General features: G+C 36.1%; 1 protein-coding gene across 1 annotated transcript in view; it reads right to left on the bottom strand.

The window, feature by feature from the left end:
* The window catches only part of myo1g (myosin IG), a 51,385-nt gene that overhangs the window by 2,463 nt on the left and 22,931 nt on the right, over positions 1-25,991 (bottom strand). Inside the window, exons 17-21 of the mRNA XM_077196482.1 lie at positions 24,475-24,698; positions 24,250-24,394; positions 22,153-22,257; positions 19,883-19,996; positions 13,775-13,932 (exon numbers count right to left, since the gene is read on the bottom strand). Coding sequence (XP_077052597.1) covers positions 13,775-13,932; positions 19,883-19,996; positions 22,153-22,257; positions 24,250-24,394; positions 24,475-24,698 — 746 coding nt within the window. The remainder of the gene's footprint in view (positions 1-13,774; positions 13,933-19,882; positions 19,997-22,152; positions 22,258-24,249; positions 24,395-24,474; positions 24,699-25,991) is intronic.

Genomic DNA, 25,991 nt, shown 5'->3' with positions numbered 1-25,991 from the left:
CCTTTAAGACTTGTAGAAGTAAATGACCTCCCTCTGATATTGTGACCTCCCTCTGATCCCTTGTGTAATGGTGTAGTTTGAAATGTTGTACAATTTGATGAATACTGTGTAACTTACTGTGTAAGTTATTTTACTAATCAATAAGGTAGAAAAGGCAATGATATATTGTGAATTTGGTTACAGCTGAAATGTGTGACATCATACATTCCCATTCAGAATTTTGGGGTTGGTAAGATGTTGTAATGTTTTAGAAGAAGTCTAATGCTCACCAAGGCTGCATTTATTTGATCAAAAATACACTAAAATTGTGCACAAGCTGAATTTTCTGCAGCCATTACTTCAATCTTGAGTGTCACATGATCCTTCAGAAATCAATTTAATATGCGTATTTGCTGCTCAAGAAACATTACTTATTATTACCAATGTTGAAAACAGTTGCGCTGCTTAATATTTTTGTAGAAACAGTGATCCTTTTTTTTCAGGATTCTTTGATGAATAAAAAGTTTAAAAGGACAGCATTTATTTGAAATAGAAATTTTTTACATTTTTTCAAAAGAATTTAAGTCACTTTTGTTCAAATGAATGTGCTCTTGCTAAATAGAAGTATTAATTTCTTTTTTAATTTCCCAACCTTTGAACAGTAATGTACCATAGCCATGCTGATTTTTTGAATGACTAATTTTGCAGCTTACATTTTTGCTAAATGAACATACAATTTATTTCAAAAGATAAAAAAAAAAATCATATTTTCCATGATAAGCTTCCTTTAAAAATGGATTATATTTCATTTTTGGTCTTTTTTAAACATATATTCCTGGTTGGCTACTATAGCATGGAGCAGAATCAGAATGTCTCTTTCCTTCTGTCAGGTTTTCTTTTCACTGCAAACCATGCAGAGAACAACTCAAACTTCAACAGGTGGACGGCAGTGCGCCATGAAAAAAAAAAACGGTTGTGGGTCACGCAACTTATCACTTCTCTTGTTCCCTTTCCACTCAGCTGTTCCCATCCGGGCTCAAAGCCATGCTCTGCACCCACCCATCAACCCACTGACCTGCTCATTCACCAACTCACCGAAAGAAGGGCATTAACCGCTATGAATCTATGATAAGATTTAAGTTAAAAAAACGTTTACACCCCACCCCAAAAATAAAACTTGTGTCATCATTCTGTCATGAAGAAAAGCTGTTTGTATAGAAAAGCTGTATAAAGAGTCGTAGGGCCAGATTTACTACAGCTTGTGCCAGCGCAAACCCTCTCTTGCTAAAAAACTACTGTCAGGATTCATTAAAGATGTGCATGTGCAGTGAAAAATGAGCTAAGAAAAGGCATGGACAGTTATTTTTGCGACTGACCTTATCGCATATGCATTTGTAGGAGTTTCCCTTTCAAACACAACATTTGTGGGAGAAGCGTATTTAAATAAATCAAGCAACTTGATTTACTAATGTGGTTTGCGGTAGTCAATTTACTGGTATTTGCGCCATTAACAGAAAAAAAGCATCTGTATCCGAAACTGCATACTTCCCTGCTTTATAGTAGGCGAAAAACAGTGTCAAAAGAAGTATGTCCGAGTTCATAGTGGTTATGAAAGAGTAGGCAAAAAGTACCTAGATGACCTGCCACTTCTGACGAGATTCTGAAGTGAATGTAAATCTGGCCCTTAAAGGTATAGTTTAGCCAAAGATGAAAATTCTGTCAGCTTTTACTTTTTTCCAAACACATAAGACTTTGGTTAATCTTTGAAACACAAATTAAGATATTTTGAATGAAACCTGAGAGGTTTCTGTCCCTCCATTGAAAGTCCAGGTAACCAAAACTTAAAATGGTTATGTTCTATAAACAAAAAACAACATATTGGACTGGAATGTGGTAGTAAATGATGACAGAATTTAAATGTTTAGGTGAACTACTTACTATTGCCTTAGACCATTTGGATAAGTGATGCAGAACTTTTCGCAATTCCTCTAAAAACTTTGGTTGTTGTAAGTTCCCGAAATGGTGCAGGTTTGTGCTCGAGTTGCCGTTTTTTCCAGGGACATGGCGTCCAAACCAATGAGAAGATGATGCAGTTGGGCTGCATTATTTATTGCCATGGAAACCATACGACAGAACTGGGACGCGGCAGCAACTCCGTATGGTTCTTGTGTGCCCCTGCCTTCCTTCCTCCAAGAGAACTTCTTTTATTTCGCGTTTCTGTCACATGTGACTGTACATCTCCATGTCATTAAAGTGAATCATTGACAACTCTTGTTTTGGGCCATGCCTGAAAAACACACTTAGTTACACATTCTAGTCCCTTCCAGATCCGTTATTCCTGCAAGCCCGTCCCTAAGAGTGGAAACCAACACAAGAATACACATGCAACCACGGCAGTCTGCGTCCCCGGGGCTCGGCTGTCACCGCGCATAATTTTTGTTTACCATCACACCATGAGTTTGGGCCCCGTGGGCTCTGATTGCGTGCGTTTGTTTGCAGTCTCCGCCTAATGGCTTGTTGAGTACATCACCAGCAAAAGCAATGTAACAATGTTCCCATTCAGATACAACATTCAATTTTGCATTATTTTTATTAGAAATGTGTTTTTGTACTTGTACTCTTAAAAATAAAGGTTGCAAAACAAAGTTTTTGCATCTATGCCATAAAACCCTCGTTGGTTCCAAAAGAACCTTTTAGTGAACATTTCTTAAAATAACCATTTTCTTCTCAGTGTGGAAAAGATTTGAATTATCTAAATAACCTTTTTTCATTATTAAGAACCGTTTGTGCAATGGAAAGGTTCCATGAATGTTAAATGTTCTTCGTGGAACCATAGATGCCAAAAATAACATTTTTTTAAGAGTGTAGATGATAAAATTATGGTTGCTTTAGATTAGGGTCCAATTCTCACTATTAACTAACTATTAACTATGACTTTTGCCTCAATAAACTCCTAAATAGAAACTCCTAGTTATTAAGGTAGTTCTTAAGTTTAGGAATTGGGATTATGGGATGTAGAATATGACCTTGCAGAATAAGGCATTAATATGTGCTTTATGAGTACTAATAAACAGCCAATATCCTAGTAAGAAGCATGCTAATAAGCAACTAGTTATTAGTGAGAATTGGACCCTAAACTATAGTGTTACCAACTTTTATTCAGCAAAGACAGATTCAATTGTTTAAAAGTGACAGCAAATTCATTTTGTATGTTACAAAAGATTTCTATTGAAAAAAAAAAACTATTTTTCAAAGAATCCCTAAAAAAGTATCATGGTTTCCACAAAAATCCAGCCATCACATGAATATATTACATTTAAAAAAATTCAAACAGAATTTTTTTTTTTAAATCACAATAATATTTTACTATACTAGTGTTTTTTAACTGTATTTATGATCCAATAAATGCATTCTCGTAAGCATAAGTAAAAAACATTTAAAAATCTTACCAATGCCAAACTTTTGAACAGTAGTGTAAATATAATAAAATAAGTATACAAAAATGCTTGTTGGTGAAGACTCACCATGACATAGCGTTATTAATAATCCATAAAGTGATGGTAGTAGCAAACTTAACATACAAGAGAAAATCACACATTTCCCCTTTAAGGCAACCTAGCATTCAAAGGTTTGGGGTCTGTAAGATTTTTTAAATGTTTTTGAAAGTAGTCTATACTCACCAAGGCTTCATTTATTTGATCAGAAATACAGTAAAACCTGTTATATTGTAGAATACAGTTACAAATTAAAATAATATTTTTAATACAATATAAAATATAATTCTTGTGATGAATAAGATGAACTTTCAGCTGCCATTACTCCAGTCTTCAGTGTCACATGATCCTTCATAAATAATTCTTATATGCTGATTTGGTGTGCAAGAAACATTTCTTATTTTTATCAATGTTGAAAACAGTTGAGCTGCTTAATATTTTTATGGAAACCATAATAAAAAAGGATTCAGGATTCTTTGATGAATAGAAAGTTCAAAAGAACAATTATTTGAAAAAGATTTTCTTTTTGCAATAACGTGAAATTTATTTACTGTCATTTTGATTAATTAAATTCACCTTCATTGAATAAAAGCATTAATTTATGTAAAAAGAAATCTTATTGTTTGAATGGTAGTCTATGCTAATAGGTAATGAGAGAACACTCACTTTTTGCTAAACTATCCTAGTCGATTACAACCTGAAATATACAGTACAGTGTATACAATATAGTATGTAATTATGAAAACAGTTGCAAATATACTGCATTCAACTCTACTTATTTATCCCAAAATTGAGTGCAACAACCTACTTTATAATCATAATTATTGTAGGGAGAGAATACCAAAGTTTCATATAAACAGGCTGGTGTTTTTTTTCCTCTGTAATGCAGCTCTTTGTGTGCACAAACTAAAAGCTTTCTGGGCCCTCTAAAAAAACACAGCAGTCATAAGACACCAGGAGGGACCATTACAAGTCCACTGATTAAAGCCTACTTAAAACACACTCACGCAAATACACAATTACACATGTACACACTCCTCCATCTCCACTACTCGCCATCATCTCTCCTCTCCTAATTAGCACTTCCTCAGCTGCTTGGCAACTATCGTCGGGGTAACAGGAGCATCTGCGTCCCACAGAGGTGTGGAGGAACAGGCTGTTTTTCTGACTGTGAGCTGGGAAAAAGCAGGCTAAACTGCTGGGCCAAAACGCATGCTGATGTGATGTGACAAATGATAACATCATTATCAAAAAAAAAAAAAAAAAATTAAGGTAAAATTCACACACACACACACACACACACAAAAAACAACCTTCCATTACTTGATTTAAATTGAAATCATTATTCACTGAAATTTGCACCCTTAGTTGCTCACAAATTTCATATTCATACTTTCAGTCAGACATTCATTTGGTGTCACTGACTACGTTTACATGCGGCCAATTTTCAGGTTATGGTCGGGTTAAGGTCCCTATTCGGGTTTCTGAAACATTAGGAATAACCCGTTTACATGCGTGAGCAGAGAGAGTTTCTCTTGTATACATGGAATTGCAATATCCCGATGTAAACGGCGACGCACGGTTAGCGTCTAGACGTACGGAGGACCTTAAGACGCAATATGAGTCATTTCCTATTCTTCTTCCTGTATCCAAAGACAACAACAACAGCAGCAGCACGCGGATAATGAATAGTTCGGGGCAGATAGCGATCGCCTTTGTTTGCGCTTTGGTGATGGTACTGACCTCGCTCCAAATGTATGCTGTGCTGCGTCTCGCCATGTTTACTTCCGGTATATTGCACGCGGGTTTTTGTATGCGCTGAGAAGTTCCTCTACTCAAAAGACCAAGATTCCTTGCGAATAGAACATGCGCAGAACACAAATCATTATGGGGATATTCCGATACGCGTTTACATGACCAAAAATTCGGGTTAGAAAAGGGGTACCCCAGGTATCATATCCCGGTTTTTAAAATCCGGGATATGAGCATATTCGGGTTTTTGCCAGTGTTTACATGGCCGTGCGCGACCGGGTTATTGGTAATATTCCGGTTTTGAACGGATTATTGGCTGCATGTAAACGTAGTCAATGATGTCAAACCTGGTGGAAAATTTGAGTGTGAGAGTGTGAATATGCATAAATAAGAATGAAATGAGTTATGAAAAAGAGAAAAGTTTTCAGATGGGCTGCACGATTAATCAAAATAAAACGGAAATCGCAATATGGCTTAGTGCAATTATCAAAATGTAAAAGCTGCAATTAACTAAACAAATACATGCGCTGCGTGTTTCAGAGCGTTATTTACACAAGAACAGCTCATTATCCTCAGGTGTTTACAGTGTCTCGAAGCAGCTCGGTTCACAGCAAATGCTGGTTTGGGTCGCTTCAACATGCACCAACAATCTTCACAAACTTAATGAGAAGCACGTAATATCAACAAAAGACAAGTTTTAAGGGTTAACTGCAGTTTTTACAATTATAGTGATATTTATTACAATAGTAATATATCTTATTTTGGTTTTATTTAGGGATTTTTATAGTTTTATTCATTTCTTATTAATACTTATTTTAGCCAAATTGTGCCACCCTACAAACAAGCAAACAATTTTTTAAATGACAACAGAAGTTTTTATCATAAAATCCTAATTATAATTTCCAGTCATGCAGCCCTAGTTCTCAGTGAATAATAAATTACTTAAATTGAATCTGTTCCTCATATAAAATGTATCATCTGACAATTCCTAACCACTTTATGCTTCATTGTATGGATTATTCATTGTAAGCAACATTACAATTTTAAATGGAAGACATACAGGTTCAGAATGACATGAGGGTGAATTAATAATGACCATTTTCATTTTTAGATGAATTATCCCTTTAAATGCACTCAAACTATTGCTGCTCTACTGACTCACTCATCAGCATTAAGTGCAATGCTTTATTATGTGGAATTATAGTACTACATTGATGGATTTTAAAATCCATTTGCTAAACTTATGGATGGCATTTATTCTGCAATTATTCAATAAATCAAGACTTAATGTATGCAGCAACACCTTGTGTAACGGTTATATAATCATAGTTCATCACACAGATTACTTCTGCCTGATTAAACCTCTGTGACACTAAAAGCACATCTTGGGAATGAAGGACGAGATAAGCTGCTCATCAACTCAGCCTGAGAAGATAGTTCCCTTATTGATACACAGCATCACACCATTGGAGGATTACGAAACAGGCTTTTCCTTCCTATGGGAGGGCAACACACAACAGGGATGATGTCACGCATGGCAACAATAGAGCTGATTATTCTGGTCATAATGTCTGCAGATGACACAAACACAGTTAACCCTGCGGAGGGGCACAAACACACACTCACGCACACACAACAGAACAAACGGTGTTTTGAGGACAGTTCATCTACACCACCATTCAAAGTTTAGGGTCAGTAAGCGCTTTTTTAAATTTATAAATACTGCTATTCAGCAAGGATTTTAAATTGATCAAAAGCGATAAAGACATTAACAATGTTACAAAAGATCTGTATTTCAAATAAATGCTGTTCTTTTGAACTTATTTATCAAAGAATATGAAAAGTGTATCACAGATAATTGACACAAAAGACAAAAATATTAAGCTGTTTTCAGCAATGATAATAAGAAATGTTTCTTGAGCAGCAAATCATATTTGAATGATTTCCGAAGGATCATGTGACACTGAAGACTGAAGTAATGATGCTGAAAATTCAGCTTTGACATTTTAAAATATACGGTATTCAAATTGAAAACAGTAATATTTAACAATATGACGGTATTTACTGTATTTTTTAAATGCAGCCTTGGTGAGCATAAGAGATTTATTTAAAAAAACATTAAAACAATCTTATAGAATGTGTAATTTCTTTCCAAAACTGCAAAAATAATGACTTAAAAGGTTTTCAAACACTTATTTCTTCAACAAACATAAATGCCTTTAATCAACTACTGTAATCAACAGTAAGTTAACATGATGAAATGAGAAAAGAGGATTTTTAACTGCAATCAATCAATCATAGTCTTGAAATTCAGTAGATGCATAAAATAACTAAACTGTTCTGGTAAAATAAGAAAATGTTCTTCTCAAATGTATCTAATGAAAGTCACAATGACCTACCAATGGAAAAGCATAATTTTCACCATAATTTTCAGTTAAACTTGATTGATCAGTTGCCCACAGGCAGCTCTGCTAACGGTTCAACAGGAAGAGTGAAGAATTGGTGAACAGATCAACAAAAGACCAACATTATAATGCTTATATTCATAGTTATACCTTATTACAGTACACTCTATATCAGTGGTACCTAAATGGTGCACATTTATGATGTCTCTAGCACACATATTGAGGTCTTTAGTAACAAGCTGATGAATTGAATCGGGTATGTTTGATTAGGAAGACATCTAAACTGTGCAGAGCTGGGATTCCTTTAGGGCCAAGGTTGGGAACCACTGCTCTATAATATTTAAAGAAATAACTAGGTCATTATTATTATAGTGTTATTACCATGGCAATTATTACCATAATTAAAATGAATGTGAATGTGCAATTGATTTTTATGTGTATTCGAAGTAGTGATTACTAGTTACATATTTGTCAGGCTGTAAAGATGTGACTCCTCCTGTTATTTACCAAAATATTTATGTGTACAGCACTGTAAATTAATTTCATTGTATTTCATTTATGCCACATTTACCTTCTTCAAATTGTATTACCGTATGATATAAGAAATTTAAATCTAATTGGCCACCCTGGTTTCTATGAAGTCACTATGAAATTAAAATGGACAAATTCTTGTTTTTTTATTAAATATTGCAGTATTCATTATAAATGATTTAGCCATGCACATCATTATCTTTTAAATAAAATGATGTGCCCTGGTAATCTTTAATGAAAATAATTTCCCCTCCCTCTTGCAACGACATCTTTTCCCTTCTCTTATGATGTGTTTACTGGCGCTAGGACGGAACAACCTGTCAATTACAGCAATAGCAAACACAATGATCTAATGATCCGATCAATTCCCTATGGACAAAATCAAGTCTTACATTTTTTCTTGTTCGAGAAGCCGTTTCACTCGTTTCGAAAGACTATCACACCTTCAAGTATCGAACCCCGATATTTAAAAATGATCAGTCAACAAATATTTATATTTATAACAAGGGCTTGATAATAACAGCCGTCAATCCGCCAAATCCAGGTGGATTTCAGCAGTGGCGTGTATAAAGCAGTCACTCCTACTAGCCACTTTGGCGGGTTAAATATGATATAATGTAAATTTTTCAATCGTAGTCTTTTAAAAAGGGTTCTGAAATAATACACTTTTTTGATTTGAATTTGATTGCGCATATAATGCATAATTGTACGCATCCCAAAGTGTGCGCACATAAAGCCAAGTATATTGGCTACATAAAACAGTATAATGGGTCCGTGTATCAGGTCTTAAAGTGACAGCAGCCTAATATACCAGCTACCACATTATGAGATAATATAAAAATATCTATATGACAGTTTTTTCCCCATGGAATCTATGTGGTAACTTTGGAAAACCACTAGCCACATTGGCTGGTGAGCAAAAAAGTGAATGTCAAGCCCTGTTTATAATAGAGTGCCGAAGTTATGACGTCACTTTGTAGGACAACTCGGAAGTTAACGGCACATGGGTTCCCTCGATCGAAAACCTATGCATTTTCCCGGAAAATCGCAAAAAATAAGATCTGTGTTCAACAAAGAGTTGTGACCCTTACACGTTTTGTCTATCAAGATAATCTTTACAAGTTAATCCAAAATGTTTACATTTTGAAGCCTATATAAAGTTTAAAAAACCACAAGCAGACACAATAAAGTTTAAAAAACCACAAGCAGGTTATAACTGGTGTGTTTTATGTCATAGATCAAAACTTGAAAATATTTAGAGGCTTTATTAACCACAGACCTTATTTCAGGCGATTTAGCAAAAACCCATGGACTTTAGGGCGAGGGAACCGGAAGTGCTAAAATGATAACTCACTTCCACGTTTTGGCCTACAAAGTGACGTCATAACTTTGGCACTCTATAACATTCCTCTATACCTGAGACTATACCGCTGATGAAAGCAGCCATCATCATCTGATCATACTAATACTTCAATTTCTGGTCTCCATTTCTGTAACCCTACTATACTGCTTGTTAAAGTTGATCTATTCAGGTGAAGAAAATTCACAACTGGTAATCTCTGCTAACCCCTTTGGCTCCAGAAGCTCTCAGTCTCACACGCCATAGCTACCACACACACACACACACACACACACACACACACTCACACACACACACACACACACCACACACACACACCACACACACACACACCACACACACACACACCACACACACACACACACACACACACACACACACACACACACACACACACACACACACACACACACACACACACACACACACACACACACACACAGCTGTCTCAGCAGATGGCCAAAAAGGGGTAAAGTACCCAACACACACATCCACACTGGCGCTGCCTTTCCACAAACAAACACACATGGCACAGTCATAATGTTGACTGCTTAAAGCTTAAGTCAGGTGAGGGTGCATGACCCAGAGAAAAGGTCACAGAGTTTAAAGAGGCATCATAACAGAAATGAATCACTGTTTGAATTGAGATGCAGACAAGAGCTCTCAACATGCATGCAAAGCAGAATGTGGAATGTTAATTCATTAAATTTTTACGAACTATATCCCAATTCATGTGAGAGGTTTCATCAGATTGAAAAAATTAGAAGAATGCGGTTATGTGCCTGAATAACATAACAAGCACACTTTTTGAGCAAAACATTTCATAAAAATATTTTTTTTCTAAATGACACATGAAAGAAATTATATAAAAGTCATTGAGTTTTGGTTAAATACTTTTTGAAACTTTCTAAAGTTCATACATATTTTGTGTACCTATATGCCAATATTACTCCTACAGGTCATAGCAAACTTGTCTGTTCTCTTAAAATTGAGTTGTAGATGAAAGCTAATGAGGAGCATGTTCATCTAATCCTGTCAATCACAAAGCTTTTATGACAAATACACTATACACTTACAAATACAAATACACTTTTGTGACAAATCATCTGTGATTTCTCCAACACCTCCATCTATATTCATTTCCATTCATATTTGAATATGAAATATTGTATAATCGTTATTAAGTAGTCTGAGGGAAGATGTGGAGCGTACTCTTCATCAAGCAAATGATGTCTACCTTCATCTCACTCAATGAATACGTGAAATAGCATTAGAAAGTTAACTGTGAGTTGTCTAACGCATCGTTTCCCAAACCTGTCCTGAAGGACCCTCAACACTGCACGTTTTCTTTGTCTCCCTAATCAAACACACCTGACATGGGTTAATGAGCTGATGAGTTCATTCAGGTGTGTTTGATTAGGGAGACAAAGAAAACATGCAGTGTATGGGGTCCTTCAGGACAGGTTTGGGAACCACTGGTCTAACGGATTCATTGTTATTAAAATTATATTTCATAGCGCATGCATTAATACTAATCAAAACCTTTATGTTTATTTGTCAGTTTCACAAATGTTTTAAATGTACAACAGAATTAAGTACCGAAATCCACTGCCATATTTTACATAATAGAAATGTTGGTCTGAAATCCATTGAAATAATAAAGCCATTATAAACTTTCACTTTAAATATGTTTGTAATTTTATGGAAAAACACTACAGTAGAAACCAATTAATTGGTTAAGTGTAAGTTATCTTACCTTATAATGTAACTGTATAGTAAAAATCAAATAGTAGGTAATAAAATATGTAAAAATGGTAATGTGTATTAAATGCAATTTTCCGGTTTTGGAAGTAAAAACTATGAATTGTCATATTACTGTGAAAGGATACTCCAGAAGTACCTGTGTGACATCACATGAATATATATTATTTTAAAAACAGTACTTTTCTGTAATGTACATTAGGGTGTTTTGTGTTACATTTTCTGTTGTTTAGTGAATGTTTATTGCATTATTTTAGAGAAGGAATGTTGTTTCCTACTTGGCCAAATTATGGTTACTTTCTGTTTAGGGCTGGCGAAGGTTAATTTTACATCTGTTCAACTGAAACCTCACATAAACGAAAATAAGTCCATCTTGTCTTCTTTTTTGTGCTCAACATTCTCCTTATCCTTATGACGCTTATGAAAATGGAAAAATCCAACATATTTTATAAAGCAATGAAAGTCGTACTGGGTGCTACATCTCTGCTGTGGTCTTGGCGATCGGGGATAGAGTGAAACGCACGTACGTGTGCATGGTCATCTGTTCTCCCGCCCACCCCCACGCACACATGCTCACACACTATTTGCCTTCCTCCACACTTCCTCAGGCCCCTCTGAGTGACGTCTCCTTTTGATGATGTCGTAAAGGGGGCATGACCCCATGCATTGACTCGCAGATGGCAGCACAATGGGTTTAAAGCAGACGTGCAGGAGCAGTGACTTACACACCTGCCACACACACACACACGCGCACACACACACGTGTGCAAATATGTGATTTACAGAGACTCTCCATAGGCGTAATGCTCTGTATATTGTACATTCTATTCCCCTACACTAACCCTACCCGACTCCTTAACTAAAACATTTTTTGAATTTCAATAAACAGCATTTTTAGTATGTTTTTTTAAGCCATTTGGTTGAACCTCAGAAGGTGTCCTCATAAACCATGTTTACGTTTGTTCAGCACCAGCAGTGCAGCAAATCTCGTCCGCCAATAAGTTCCGGTTAAGTAATTCACTCTGGGAGTTGTCATGATTCAAATATTTTCAGGAATTTTTTGATGCATAGAATAGCATTAATTTGAAATAGAAATCTTTATTGTATTTCTTTTATTCATTTGATGCGTCCTTGTTTAATAAATTACCAATTTTACTGACCCAAATCTTTTTGATGATATTATACCTCATTGGAACATGTATGTTGTGTTTTGGTTTCATTTTCAGTTCCCTTGTTAGTTTCCCTGGAAATTAATTAATTTACACACCTGTTCTGTTTTCCGTTGATTACTCCCCTGTGTATTTAAGACCTTAGCTTTCTATGTTCATTGCTCGGTGTTGTTTCAGTTTTATGTGGATTGCATTTTCTACGACGTTTCTTTAGATATCCCTTGAGTGTTTATTATTCTAAATAAAGACTCTATCGTTGTGCGTGCTGCAGACCACCATTCTTACACTAATCAGCTTGTGTATTCCCCATAAAGCAACACACACAGACAATAAACTTTTGAACTATATCAGTTTACGATAAGCTTTGTTTTATACGCTATTTAATAGATCCAAGTGAAATATTTTATTGTCCACCATTATCACAACACAACCAAATACAGATACGAGCTGCAAATACTCACAATTCAACAAAATACAGAAATGCGCAGAAAATTCAGGTCATCAAACAAGTAGACATTGAACAATAAGTACTCCCAGCCAGGTTTGTCACTTGTTGGGGTCCCCGTAAAACATATCCGTGAAATTTGCAGCGTGTTTCTGTATTTGGTTGCGTTGTGAGTATTTGCGGAACATGTGTTGTCAAACTGATGAAGATGTTTTCTTCATTTGCTGGTGTTTTTTCTATTTGCATGCGTTTTCGTCAGTTGCAGAGCATTGAGCTCTATCGGCCACCATAATTTTCAGCAAATGTCTAAAAATGTCATGGTTTAACCATCAAGTAAAATATATTCCTTACACCTTGAATATATGTGTACGAGTATGCATACCTTAATCAATTTCAATTACATTATATACAAATCAAGGTAAAATGAATAAATGAATCAATTAATAAATAAATAAATTATATATATATATATATATATATATATATATATATATATATATACATACATATAATCTACTTTATAAGGTTTCTTTTCAAAAATGTCATTATATTAATGGGGCTTTTTCTTTATGAAAATGGAGAGTTCTGGTACCACCATTTTTGACTATGTCTTCCAAAATAAAAAATAAAAAATAATAATTCCAAAATTAAAAAAATGTTTATCATAGAAGTTTTATATTGGAGAAACCGTCTGTGAATTGCATAGCTAACGTAGTTTTAAAAAAATTAAACAAAAGTTTTGATGTGACAGCATGTGATTTGGCCCTGTTTAAATCCTGAACATTAGGAATAAGCAATAGTAATAGTGATGCTCGCAGAAAGACTTGCAAATCATTTGCAAAGTGTGCAAGGTGGAGATTACTGGCATGGACTCTTACCTTGTAAAGTGGTCTGTAAGGGCGCCCACAAACTCCCCTACGCGGTCTTGATTTGGGTTCAGTTGACCCCTCTGCAAATGCACTAGAAAGTCATCCTGAGAGGCAGTATGTAGCGCCACCATCTGGTCACTGCCACTTGTTACGCTTACACCAACCACCTGTGGGTTTGAAGAGAGTGTAAAACAAATGTTAACACGTTGCATAGCATGCGTTTGGTGCACAATGAAGTCAAAGCATTTGTGTCCAATAAATCCATCTTTCCTGAGTCCAACAGATCCATTTGTCCACCAACTAATGGCATTCAGTCAACCTTTGCCTTTGCAAACCCACAGTAAAAAGCTCATTCAAAACAAAATCTCTCCCTGTGCTTCAGCACATGATTGACTCAGTAACCTTGAGAATGAGTAATGTGCTGGAAATAATCCTGAATGAATGACTTGATTGTTTCAATTACTCAAAAAGTGTGACCAATTGAAGTTGTGCGTCAGAAAACTGTGTGCGCGCCTGGCTTGTACGCATGACTCTGAGAATAGAAACAGTCCTGGGGATGCTGTTTGATTGTTCGAGAGCATGAATGGCCATGTGCATTTATGTTCTTTGATATGTGTGTATTTGTTTATGTATGCTTTTAAAAAATCAATGAAATCATGCCCTAAATCTAACCGATATACATTTTAAAATGTGCAGTTTCTTCTGGGAAAAACTGCACACATTTTCATCCAATCAAATGCTCCCTACAAAAGAGGATGTCCTTCACAATATACCACCAGCAGCGAATATGTTTTTTTTAATAATGTTTATGTAATTTTAGTATTATTTATATAATACTATAGTATTTATGAATATTTTGAAAAAGCTTTGATTTTTATATTTTCATTTTATTTTTCAGAAATGTTGCTATATAATAAATTAATTTTTCTTACTTTTTTTGTGCATTGGGTTCATTAAAGGCTAGTGTGTGTTTCTAAGTGTGCATGAACGTGAGCGGTTATGAACAACAGTAGGTGCGTCACCGCTGTGCCTGAAAGGAAGAGAGTGATCAGCCAGCGTTAAGCCTCTTTACTGCCACTCGGATGAACGCACAGTAGCACACACACACACACACACACACACGCGCGCACACGCACACACACACACACACACACACACACACACACACACACACACACACACACACACACACACACACACACACACACACAGGTTAAATCACTTTGTGCCCTGTGGTACATGCAGCTGACCTTGCTGTCTGAGATTTGGAGAAATGAGGATGGGCCCGGAAACACTGCACTGTGTTCAAGTCAAACAGACACACACACGCACGCACGCAGACACACAGAATATAACAGATGACCGTGATAAATGATAAAATAGGTATGAAAAGTTATAAAATTAATAGTGGATGCTGATGGGCAATACGGTATTCAAGCTGTACAGAAAAAATAATAAAAAATATAAAAATATTTAGATATTTGAAAATGACTGAATATTTGGACAAAAAAACAAACACCATAAGATGTGTAAAGGCCCATTCACACCAAAGATGAAAACTCTAACGATAACTTTGACGATATCGTTTCATTCTTATTTTATGAGAATTCTTATTCTATGAAAATAGAGGAGTTCATACCACAACTATAACAATAATGACACAGAGAAGCGATATCACTGGAATCAGCTTCAGAATGTTTTTTTTCAGCTGATGAATGATAAAAATATGGACAGTCAATCAGAAACCACCCAAATTTAAGTCAACCCAAGCATTTAAAGTGACAGACTTATAATAAACAGAGCGTTATTGTTCATTGGTGTAGTAGATGCTTATATAGTTATCATTATAGTTATTACTGTAAGCGTGAACAGGCCTGTAAGGTTGCCCTGTCTGTGTCTGCTGCTAGAATATCAACAGACACAATCAGCCCCTGTGCCGTGTCGAGTCCTTGAGTCAGTCTATGGTGAAATGAGATTAAAACCACAATCTACCGGGCTGTCACAAAACAATATCCTTGTCTGGGACTGCATGAACCCATCCAGTGTGGTCTGGCCTGACCGGAGAGAGATGGAAAAGTTCATAATATGCACTTGGATGGTGACCCATTAAACTGCCGGCAAGGCTGTGAGATTATAATAGAGTAAATCTCATAAAGCCTGTCAGGACATGTCCTTTATATTGCAGTTCAAAATCAAAAGAAAGAAAGATATTTTGTTCAACAAAACTGAAGCAAATCTTTAGACCGCAAATATTTATTTTGGATCGTGACATTATTTTCATGACAACTAAGCACACTCTCTTCCATAGTCTCATTATTTAAATTGTATTTAAATTCAATTAATTATTAAAGCATTTATACATCGTGGTAGCATCAGCGTTATTATTGCTAAATGAAAAACACTTTCTAATCTAAAAACAAATCTAATTCAAAATATCAACAAAAACTATAATAGTATATCAATGATACTACAATAACACTGGGTAGTATTTGTTGTGCTGCCTTTAATTTATCCTGGCTTAAAAAAAACTACTACAGTTACGTCGCATGTGGTTGGTTGATCAACACATCAAATTGTTTATTGAGAATCATCATTGAGAATAATAGACACAAAAGAGTGAAAAGTACAGAGACATATTAAAAGTAATGAGAATTTGAGGGATAAACGTTTTCATTAGTCATGAAATAATGTAACAATTATTATTATTAACCTTTATTTAACCAGGCAAGTCACTTAAGAACAAGTTCTTATTTTCAACGACAGCCTGGCAGGAGAATTAAAATCTCTTGAAAGTCATACTAACATATTACGACCATAGACAGTTTTTTTTTTTTTATTAGGGATAATCAAACGAATATGATTAGATGATCGGGTTGAATATGTACTAACATGTGGTTGCAGCAACTCTTAGATATTTGGGTAATAGACCTAAGAGGACTTTATAAATAAAAATACACCAGTGTACTTCCCATCTACTCCCGTACCAATCTCCTTAAAGGTCCCATGTTGTGCACATTTTAGGAGTTTTATTTTAGGATTTGATGTCCTTAAGAATATATATTTGCCGATTTAAGTACCAAAAACCATCCCGATATAGATTTTTACAGTAGGCTATCTTTCTCAGGAGCTCTGCTAAGAACAGGTCGATTTTGGCCTGTCTAATTAATATTCATGAGCTTCTCTCTGATTGTTTTCAGAGTGACCCACGGCCAGGCCAACCACAGGTAACTAGGGTCATGTATGCTGTAGCCTGCTGCGGCTTGGTGATGCTCACAAGTAAGGTAAATAAAACACTAATGACGGACATTGCTGAGGGAAATGTTATCCGGCCATATGTTTGAGCCGGACTCAGACCCCGAAACGATGACAGGAGACAACCCACCACTTCCTCAAACGTGCTTACAGAAGGATGTTTCAGAATGGTAATTAATGTTTTATGTAATTTTTTTTTTTTTTTTTTTACTTTTGGCGTTATTGTAAACGTATTATAATTACATCAAAGCTGCACGCAGATTTAACATTAACGCTAATTTAAACTAATTGTAAACAAATTCAGACTTTTTGGGGACAAAATCGATGTAAATGTCCAAATGATGTAACGCAGCTAGTTATACACTGAGTTTGAAACGCTTAACTGCTTTACAATATATAACGTTAGCAGACACCGAATGGAGTAACTATTGCGTTCCAACTGATACAGTAAGTTGAAGTGCTACAATTCTTTTACATTAATTTTTTTATAATATAATATGTTCGTCCCACAGCGAAACAAAAAACACAGATACCAAGTGAACTCAACCTCACCGTCTTTTACTCAATAAAAACAGGGTCGGTGTCTGTAACTTAGGAAAACAAACAACGTATTTTGTCTTGTTTCTAACAGATAAGCTTGTGGCAACCATAGACTGTAACGTTACAAAACAACACGTCAACGTCAACTCAGCAACACGTAAGTGTTGCATATCCGTTTAAAAACTATAATTTCAGATTATGCTGGCTCAGTAATATAACATAAAATGTGTTAGAAGTTTACTTACGGATTGTGAATTTTAGATCGGACCGAACAATCAATGTAGGGACTGCAGCATCTTTGATGAGAAGCTTCATTGAAAAACCGGCATTGAACTGTGCCTGATTGACGAATGATTCGCGGGCTATGTGACGTCAGAGCTCGTAAATGGGAGTACATCGATCTAGTACGAGTTCACGGGTGGGAAGTCACGGGTTTGACTGCCGTTCCAGTGCACTTTCACGGGTATAAGGTTGGACAAACACGGGTTACATGTTGCCTGGAACACGGCATAAATTGCTCTGTTATTTCTGAATAAGTAAACAGTAGCCACCGGTCTCTTATATTAATGTTGTTCGGAAGCCTGTAATGATGTAGTTTCCCCAAAAATCCTTGATTACGCGGCACGTTTTCTTGCGATGGAGTATGCGGGTTATTTATGTAATTTTATGCGATGAAATTCCGGGAACTTGCAAAAATTGCGGGAACTTGCAAACATTGCGGTTTGATGAAAAAGAGAAAAAAAGTAAATCCCCCAACACCCTGTTCTCACTAGGCTACTACCTTAATGTAAAGAGTAATTTCTTATTACTTCCTATAATAAGCAAGCACTACATCACAGAAAAATGCTGGGAATATTTAAGGTCTCATTTTGTTTTATTTCAGACCTTAATAAACATGGCAAACTTTGAATGTTTGGCGCTGGCAAAGTGCTAATCCTGTGTCGACTTCCGCCTGTGGTCCAACACGCAGTTGCACGAAGTGCAAAATAATCTGCCCCCACTGTCATGTAACACACCGGGAAACTGCTTTGCGCGGTCTTTTGCGTTTATTTTTGTTGACAAATGGGATTTATTTGCGGGCTTCATCATGGCTTATTCGCGGGGTTTGGAGCTTTTCGATGATGTTCACGTCGCGTAATTACGTCACTTCATAACGTTCCAATGGCAACAGGGGGGATGGCTGCTCTTGTGTGAAGTAAACACAACATTTTCCAACTTTCTGCTAAGATATATGTGACTTTTTTGCGACGAAAATGCGGGAATTATGAAATCATGCAAACCCTGCATATTTTGCCCGGAAATCAGCAATTTATGCGGCGAGATTGCGGAGTATTTGAAAAAATGCGACCCCCGCATACATATGCGGACTTTGGCTGATTATGCATTGAATTCAGCGATCGCATAATCACGTTTTTCTGGAGGGACTGCTGAATGGTTTGAAACTCATATGGTAGTTACATAGCCCCTAGATCTCTGTTATCATGAAAAAAAGCCAGGAGATTTAATTTTTGACAATATGGGACCTTTAAAATAAACTATTTTCTTTATGCAAAATTTAATTTCCTAGATTTTTAGAATTTGGGGTTAAATGTGATTCATGTTTTTGTGTACACAAATGGCTATTTTGACTCAATATTTTTTTTCTGGTGTTATTCTGGTATTGTTTGGATATTCAAATCTGTAAATATCACAATAACAGCTGTGACATGAAAATTGTGTGTTAAAGAGTATGTGTGCATAATTGGCATGATTCATATTATACTGCAGTTTATTCTGCAGCTCTTGCTGAACTGTCCAATCGCTTCTCTCTATCTCTCTGAGACCCTTTTTCCGCTAGAGACGTGTAAATCATACAGATATGGATACAATTGCAGGTTTAATGTGTGTGTGAGTGTCTGAGTCTATGCTAAGGGGAGCTTAGGCTGCAGTTTGTGACCAAATCTCTCTCTCTCACTGTATTGCATCTGAGATTGTAGACAGAATGTAGGTCAGACACCTCACACACAGACTGTTCTGGTCCCTGAATTCACTCAGACGCAGCCAGAAGTTTGCAAATTACCCTGTTAAGCCATTTGACATCATGTCCGGTCATAAGAAGTATAAGTGCTGTCATCAAATAAAAGAGACCAGTTGGTAGTTGTAAACAAAAATCCAAAGAGAAAACATGACTGCAGCAGACAGATGCATTGACCCACATTGCACATAAAAAACCCAGACAATTACAAATACCAAGACGTGTCTGCTTTCTTTTGAGGGCTTCGTTTAAGTCTTTGCCGTTATACTTAATACGCATTTCTGCATGAACCATGTGTGTGGAATACTTACTGAATCAAGAGATATTCGTTTTTGCACTTTAAAGTGCTTTTTGGGCTCCAGTCTGTAAATATGCTTGTCAGTGATGAGTAGAGCTCTGTCCTTTGTGTTGTTGAACCAGTTGAGCTGAAGAAAAGAGAGATCAGGAGAGAGAAAAAGCAGAAATGGGGTAAACTAGCTGCCTCTGTCTGAGCTTGACTACAATAATAACTTACAACAATATTCAGGGCTTAATGAAATTCGTGAAATTCAACCTTTGCATTAGCACTGTTGATAGGTTTATCTACTACTCTAATATTGTATTGTAGTTCCTGCCTTTAAAAATAGCCTGCGAAATTGGTTTGGTGGTGTGGTTGAGTCTCACTGGGATGGAAAGATAAACTGGGCTAATGGCAGCAACATCCTAGATGCAGCGCTATGATGGAGTGTATTTTACAGTCTTTACTGAAGGCATTAAAACATTGAACTCTACTGTGCCATGTTGTTCTACGGTCAAAGCAGCTCAGGTGTGAGAAAATTAGAAAGTTAATGAGACTTGGTGAAAGACAGAGATAGAGAAAGAAAATATTTTTGCCATGTTTACCCTACATAATACGGCAAACTTGTTTAATAACGGTTACTTTTTTGTTACTTATTTGTATTATTGTTTTTCTTGTCGATATTACTTTTTTACTTCATTCACACTTATATTTTACTTTTTTAATATCAGTTTTTACTCTTTTGCAACCATTGTTATTTTATTTGCAAATATTACTTGTATTCCATTGACACTGCTGTTATTTTAACTGATTTGCTAATATATCTTGTATACCCCATTTGCACTATTGTTATTTTATTTTATTTGATAATACTGTCCTGTTTTAATTTTACTTTATTTATTATTATAATTATTATGACATTATTATATGTAGGCCTACTATATTATTACAATATTATAATTATTTTAATATTGTTTGTTTACTCCATTCACACTATTGTTATTTTTATTATTTAATTTTGCTTGTTTACTCCTTTAGCACTATTGTTAGTTTACATTATTTAGCAATTTAGCTGTTTTCTCTGTTCACACTTAAAGTCCTGTAAAGTCAAAATGAAGTATGTGTTCTGAGTTTGTCACATCACAGAAAAATGTGTTATTAGCCACCCAGCCAAATTTGAATGATAAAAAAAGCTGGCAAGTACATAAAATAAGCTATCAAAATCTTGAAAAAATGAGCAGTAGTCTTTGCTATCAAACGCTGGGGGCGTGTCCGCTGGCTGCGCTGAAACCACGCCCACTCACGGGAAAGCTGCCGTCACCACACTCAACGGTCACCGCTACAGCCGGAATGGATGCTCGCACTGTGGGCACGCACTGCCGATGATGGCACCAGTTGTCGGCGCGACGGGAGGATGAAGGCCAAGGCGGGAGATAGTCGGTTCGGCCCCATTCACCAGAAACAGCGGATTAATCCAAGTTGTCTCCGACGAAAGTTTATAAAACTATCCCGTGTAAAATGATCACTACAGAGGCTGGTTTTGGCGGTGATCCTCAGCTCTCCATCAAGGTGGCTCTTCACAAAATGAATCCACCTCTTCTTGATGTGATCGTTTTTCGGAAATTTAAATAAGGACACTGATCTGCTTTGTACGTGATCGCATCCAGGTAGTACGCATTTCCGTGACGAAGGCATCGCAAGCTTGCAAACTATATGCTTTAGTAACTAATATAGTACTGACAGTATTTCGCGATTGAGCGCCAAACTGATATGAATGTGCTCTTTTTATATTGTTAGGGCAGGGCCCAGCCTCACTGGCTCCAATGCGTCATCAAGTAGGGGCGTGTCCAGGAGCTCAGGGGCTCTAGTGCGTCATCGAGCCCCCGTTTTAGCCCCGCCCAAAAAATCCGGAACACAGCAATGGTGAAAAACTGTTTAACGGTCAAACTCCACAATTCAGTACTTCACAGTTCACAGTCTATGTGTTTTAGCAATACATTTCTAACATTTATAATGTGTTTAGAATTTTTTTTTAGAATTGCCTTTACAGGGACTTCAAGTTATTTTATTGTATTTGTTAATATTGTTTGTAAACTCTGTTAACACTATTGTTATTTTTTTATTAGTTATAAAATTTATATTAGTTATTAATTAATATTAATTAGCTTTTTTACCTTTTTTGCACTGTAGTTATTTAAACACGCATTATTACTTTTACGCACTATTCTATGCAAATGCTTTGGCAATACAAATGCACAGTTTCTGTCATTTGATAACAGTGAAATAGAATTTTTAAAAGCCTACCATCCTGACAGAGCATGAAAAGAGGACCTGGGAGTATTGGTCTTTGTACTTCAGCTCTTTAGTGATGCGCACAAAGTTGGTGCTCGTCAAAGGAGAGTCCTTTACCTGCAATGGAGAGACACGTTGGATTTATGACAACATTCTGAGAAGCTTAGTCACACAAGCAACACAAACAACATGCACACTTATGCCTCCATGGTTTCCTTGATGACAATTCAAATCAATCCACGATGGATTTAAAAACAGTCATCATCGTCACCAGCCCACTCGACTAATGCGTCAAACAGATATGACACCTTATCTGCAACAACAGATTCTCAACTGTGCTTCATGAATAAGCTTTTGACTCATTTAGATGATCTGAAAACTTCAAAGGTCTTTGAAAGCTCATCTGTCATAGCCGATATACACTGTGACGACAGGAGCGAGCATTCATCATGCATCTTTTGAGCTTTAAAAATGTGTTATGAAATACAGAAATCACAATTAATCTCTTGCTGCAAAGGATTTTTTTTTTTTACAGAATTCTTGGTAAAAATAAAATAAAAACGGTAACACTTTACAATAAGGTCTGATTAGTTAACATTAGATAATTCATTCATTCATCAACAAGAAGTAACAACTAACAATATATTTGGTCACACTTTAGATTAGGTCCAATTCTCACTATATGTCATTTCCCTCAATAAACTCCTAATTACTGCTTATTAATAGTTAGTAAGGTAGTTGTTAAGTTTAGGAATTGGGTACGATTGGGATGTAGAATATGGCTTACAGAATAAGGCATTAATATGTGCTTTAAAAGTACTAATAAACAGCCAATAACAAAGTAATATGCTAATAAGTGACTATTTAATAGTGAGTATTGGACCCTAAAATAGTGTTACCTATATTTTTAAAGAATTCATTAACCTTTTTTAATGTTAGTTAATAAAAATGATGTTCATTTTAGTTCAGTAAATTACCTGAAGTTAATATCTTAAAAAAACGTATTAAATAAATGCTGAGATTAACATTAACTAGGATTAATAACTGCCGTAGAAGTATTGTTCATTGTTAATTCATGTTAACTAATGTAAAGTACATTATTCAGTGATCTTTAGAGCTTATAAAGGGAGGGCTGTTCTCTTGCTTTCTGTTTATTGTCCATTCACAATCTGAACACAATCTGCCGATAAGTACACTACAAAGTTTCTGGATTGACAACTGTATTTAAATGCGTGATCGAATCAGAAACTGTGAAGATTGACAGTGATAACCATGATTTGACTAAAGTAAAGCGAGTAGATGCAAGCAGTAGATGAGATCTGTTGACCAGCTGTTTTCGTGTCACCAACAGTCATATGCATGGTGTCAACTGTTTGTTTACACACAACAAAAAGAGACTGGTTCGAACAAAATGATGACGGAACCAGAAAGTGGTGCTTAATGATGATAGGCTTAATGTTTTATTTCCTCTACAGCCTTAATGTCAAGATGCTCATGCAGGCTTTAAATTAGAATCCCAGGATTTAAAAAAAAGACACAAAAGAAGAATGTATTCCCTCGACTTATCAATTAGTTCTCTTGTTTTAGGTAAACTGTGGTCACATCGTAATTTGTTGCCAAATCTTGGCAATGATTTAACTAAATTAAAGCGAGGTAAACTAATTAACTTCATTAAAAATTTTTTTTTTGCATGCCATGTGTAAGGCTCTGTAAAAAACAACAATAATGAACATTAAAAATAGCTAAAAAATGATTTGCTTTCTCACAGAAAAAAGTTTATGTGAATGTAAAAAGTAACTATTTCAGCAAAAATAAATTGACAAATTACATGAATTTACAAGTTTCAATCAAGGGGAGAAAGCAGATTTTCTTCATATTTGAATATACATAAACATGAATTCAATTTTTGCAAATAACAACAGCAGTCAGTTTCTCACAGAAAGCTATACATTTTCATTTGTGGGTTAACTATTCCTTTAAGATTGTCAGAGATTCCTGGAGTCAAGTGATTTACCACTGGGCTTAAGGCTTAATTAAACTGAACACTTTAATGAGCTTAATCAATGTAAAAATGAAGGTTCTAAATGAGTAACCTAATGAAAAACTCACATTGGCCAAGTAGTCTCTCTCCCAGGCACGGCTGTATCCCCAGTCCACTCTCTCCCCGCTCAGGGCTGACAGAGCTGCTACTTTAGCCCTCACCTCCGCCATGTCAGATGGGGGAATGTTTTTGATCAGCTGCCTTGCCCACCATCTAAGAGAGAGGCAGTGAAAGCATGAGAGGAAGGCCGAACAATAAAGAAAAAGACATGAAGATGGAAGCCATGGTAATACCGGTGGTAGAGGTGTTGTGTGATTCTGTGGAACTGCACCAGGGCTGCAGGTGGTGTCGGCCACTCTACACTCTTCCCATAGTCGGCCATGTTTCGAACATTGGCGAAACGTCTCTCCACTTCCCAGAAGTGAGCTTTCACCTTATAGCATTTATAATATCCCATTATGGTATAGATCGCCCTAATTTTTCTACAGCGCATACGTGCTAATGCACCTCTCCATACCTGCAAAAAAAAAACACAAATACAAGTTGAATGTGAGAGAAACCCATTGAAGACGCCAAACACTGTAAACTGTGATGTGGCTATAACACAGGTGAAACACGCTCTGTTCTAAAACCAAAACCTAAAGGCATCTAGGGCACGATCTTTGAAATAATGATATAACAGATTTAATATTATAAATAAATACTTTTGTGTACTTTTTTATCAATATAAAGGGCACCTATTATGCAAAATTTTAACATAAATGTGTTGGCAGTGTATACACAACCCTATAAAGGTAACAATCCACCCACTCCTCTTCTTTTAATCCCCATAAATCAGAAGCAGTGTCTCAGAACAAGCCGTTTAAGATGCAGCTTTTGTGACTTCACAAATGCTTAGGCCCCGTCCACGACTGCTGACGGACTCTGCCCTATTAGCATAGACCCCACCATGACTATCTTCTCGCCAGAGCATTTAACAGGTAAGTAAGAAAGATATTCTTGTTAAAGCTAATAAAGTTTATTCAATCCAGAGCAGCGAGTAATTTTCTGTTTTTCTTTTGTTGATCGATTCATATTAACAGCATATAAAGCAGTAGGTACTGTATATTACGCTGCTTTCACTTTAATACACAGATCTAATATACACATGCAATTTCTTTACCTGCTGTTTATGTTCACAGACATAACAGACTGTGTTTTTGAGAAATGTGTATGTATTTGACATAACCTTGGGCTTTTATGTGCGCACACTTCGAATGTGTGTGCTCAGAAAACCATATATCAGAAGTTTAGACTGATATGGCTTTAAAACGCATGCAGATAAAAAATTTCATGATGACGAAGAACTGCAATTTCGCGTGACCGCGATAAAGAGGACAATCAAAACCAAACTGATGTTTTAGTTTTTGGCAGAGTATCCGAGGCACGAGCTATAAAGGCTTCGCCTTCTTCTGAAAAGCGTGGTGTTGAGCAGCAGCTCATCTGCATTTAAAGAAACATGCACGAAAACAGCATGCTTTTCCTTCCACTCAAAAAAGGGCATTTACAACATGGTATAATAAATAATCTGTGGGGTATTTTGAGCTGAAACTTCTGAGGACACTTGAGACTTATATTACATCTTGTAAAAAGGGGCATAATAGGTCCTCTTTAATGCATTCTTGCAGAATGAAAGTAATAATTTCTTCAAAAAAACAAAACAATTTGCAGACATGAATAAGGCTCATCTGCTGTGCAGTTTCCCTGCTGAGTTTTGATTCAGGCAACATTAAGTGGGGCAGAAGTTAAATCAGGGCAACTCGCACTGTAG

Source organism: Siphateles boraxobius, unplaced genomic scaffold (genome assembly GCF_051911475.1).
Source record: "Siphateles boraxobius isolate OS27281-9 unplaced genomic scaffold, OSU_SipBor_1 35, whole genome shotgun sequence".
NCBI classification, from domain to species: Eukaryota; Metazoa; Chordata; class Actinopteri; order Cypriniformes; family Leuciscidae; genus Siphateles; species Siphateles boraxobius.
The sequence above is the reverse complement of the archived record's forward strand: the minus strand, read 5'-3'. Positions and strand labels throughout refer to the sequence as shown.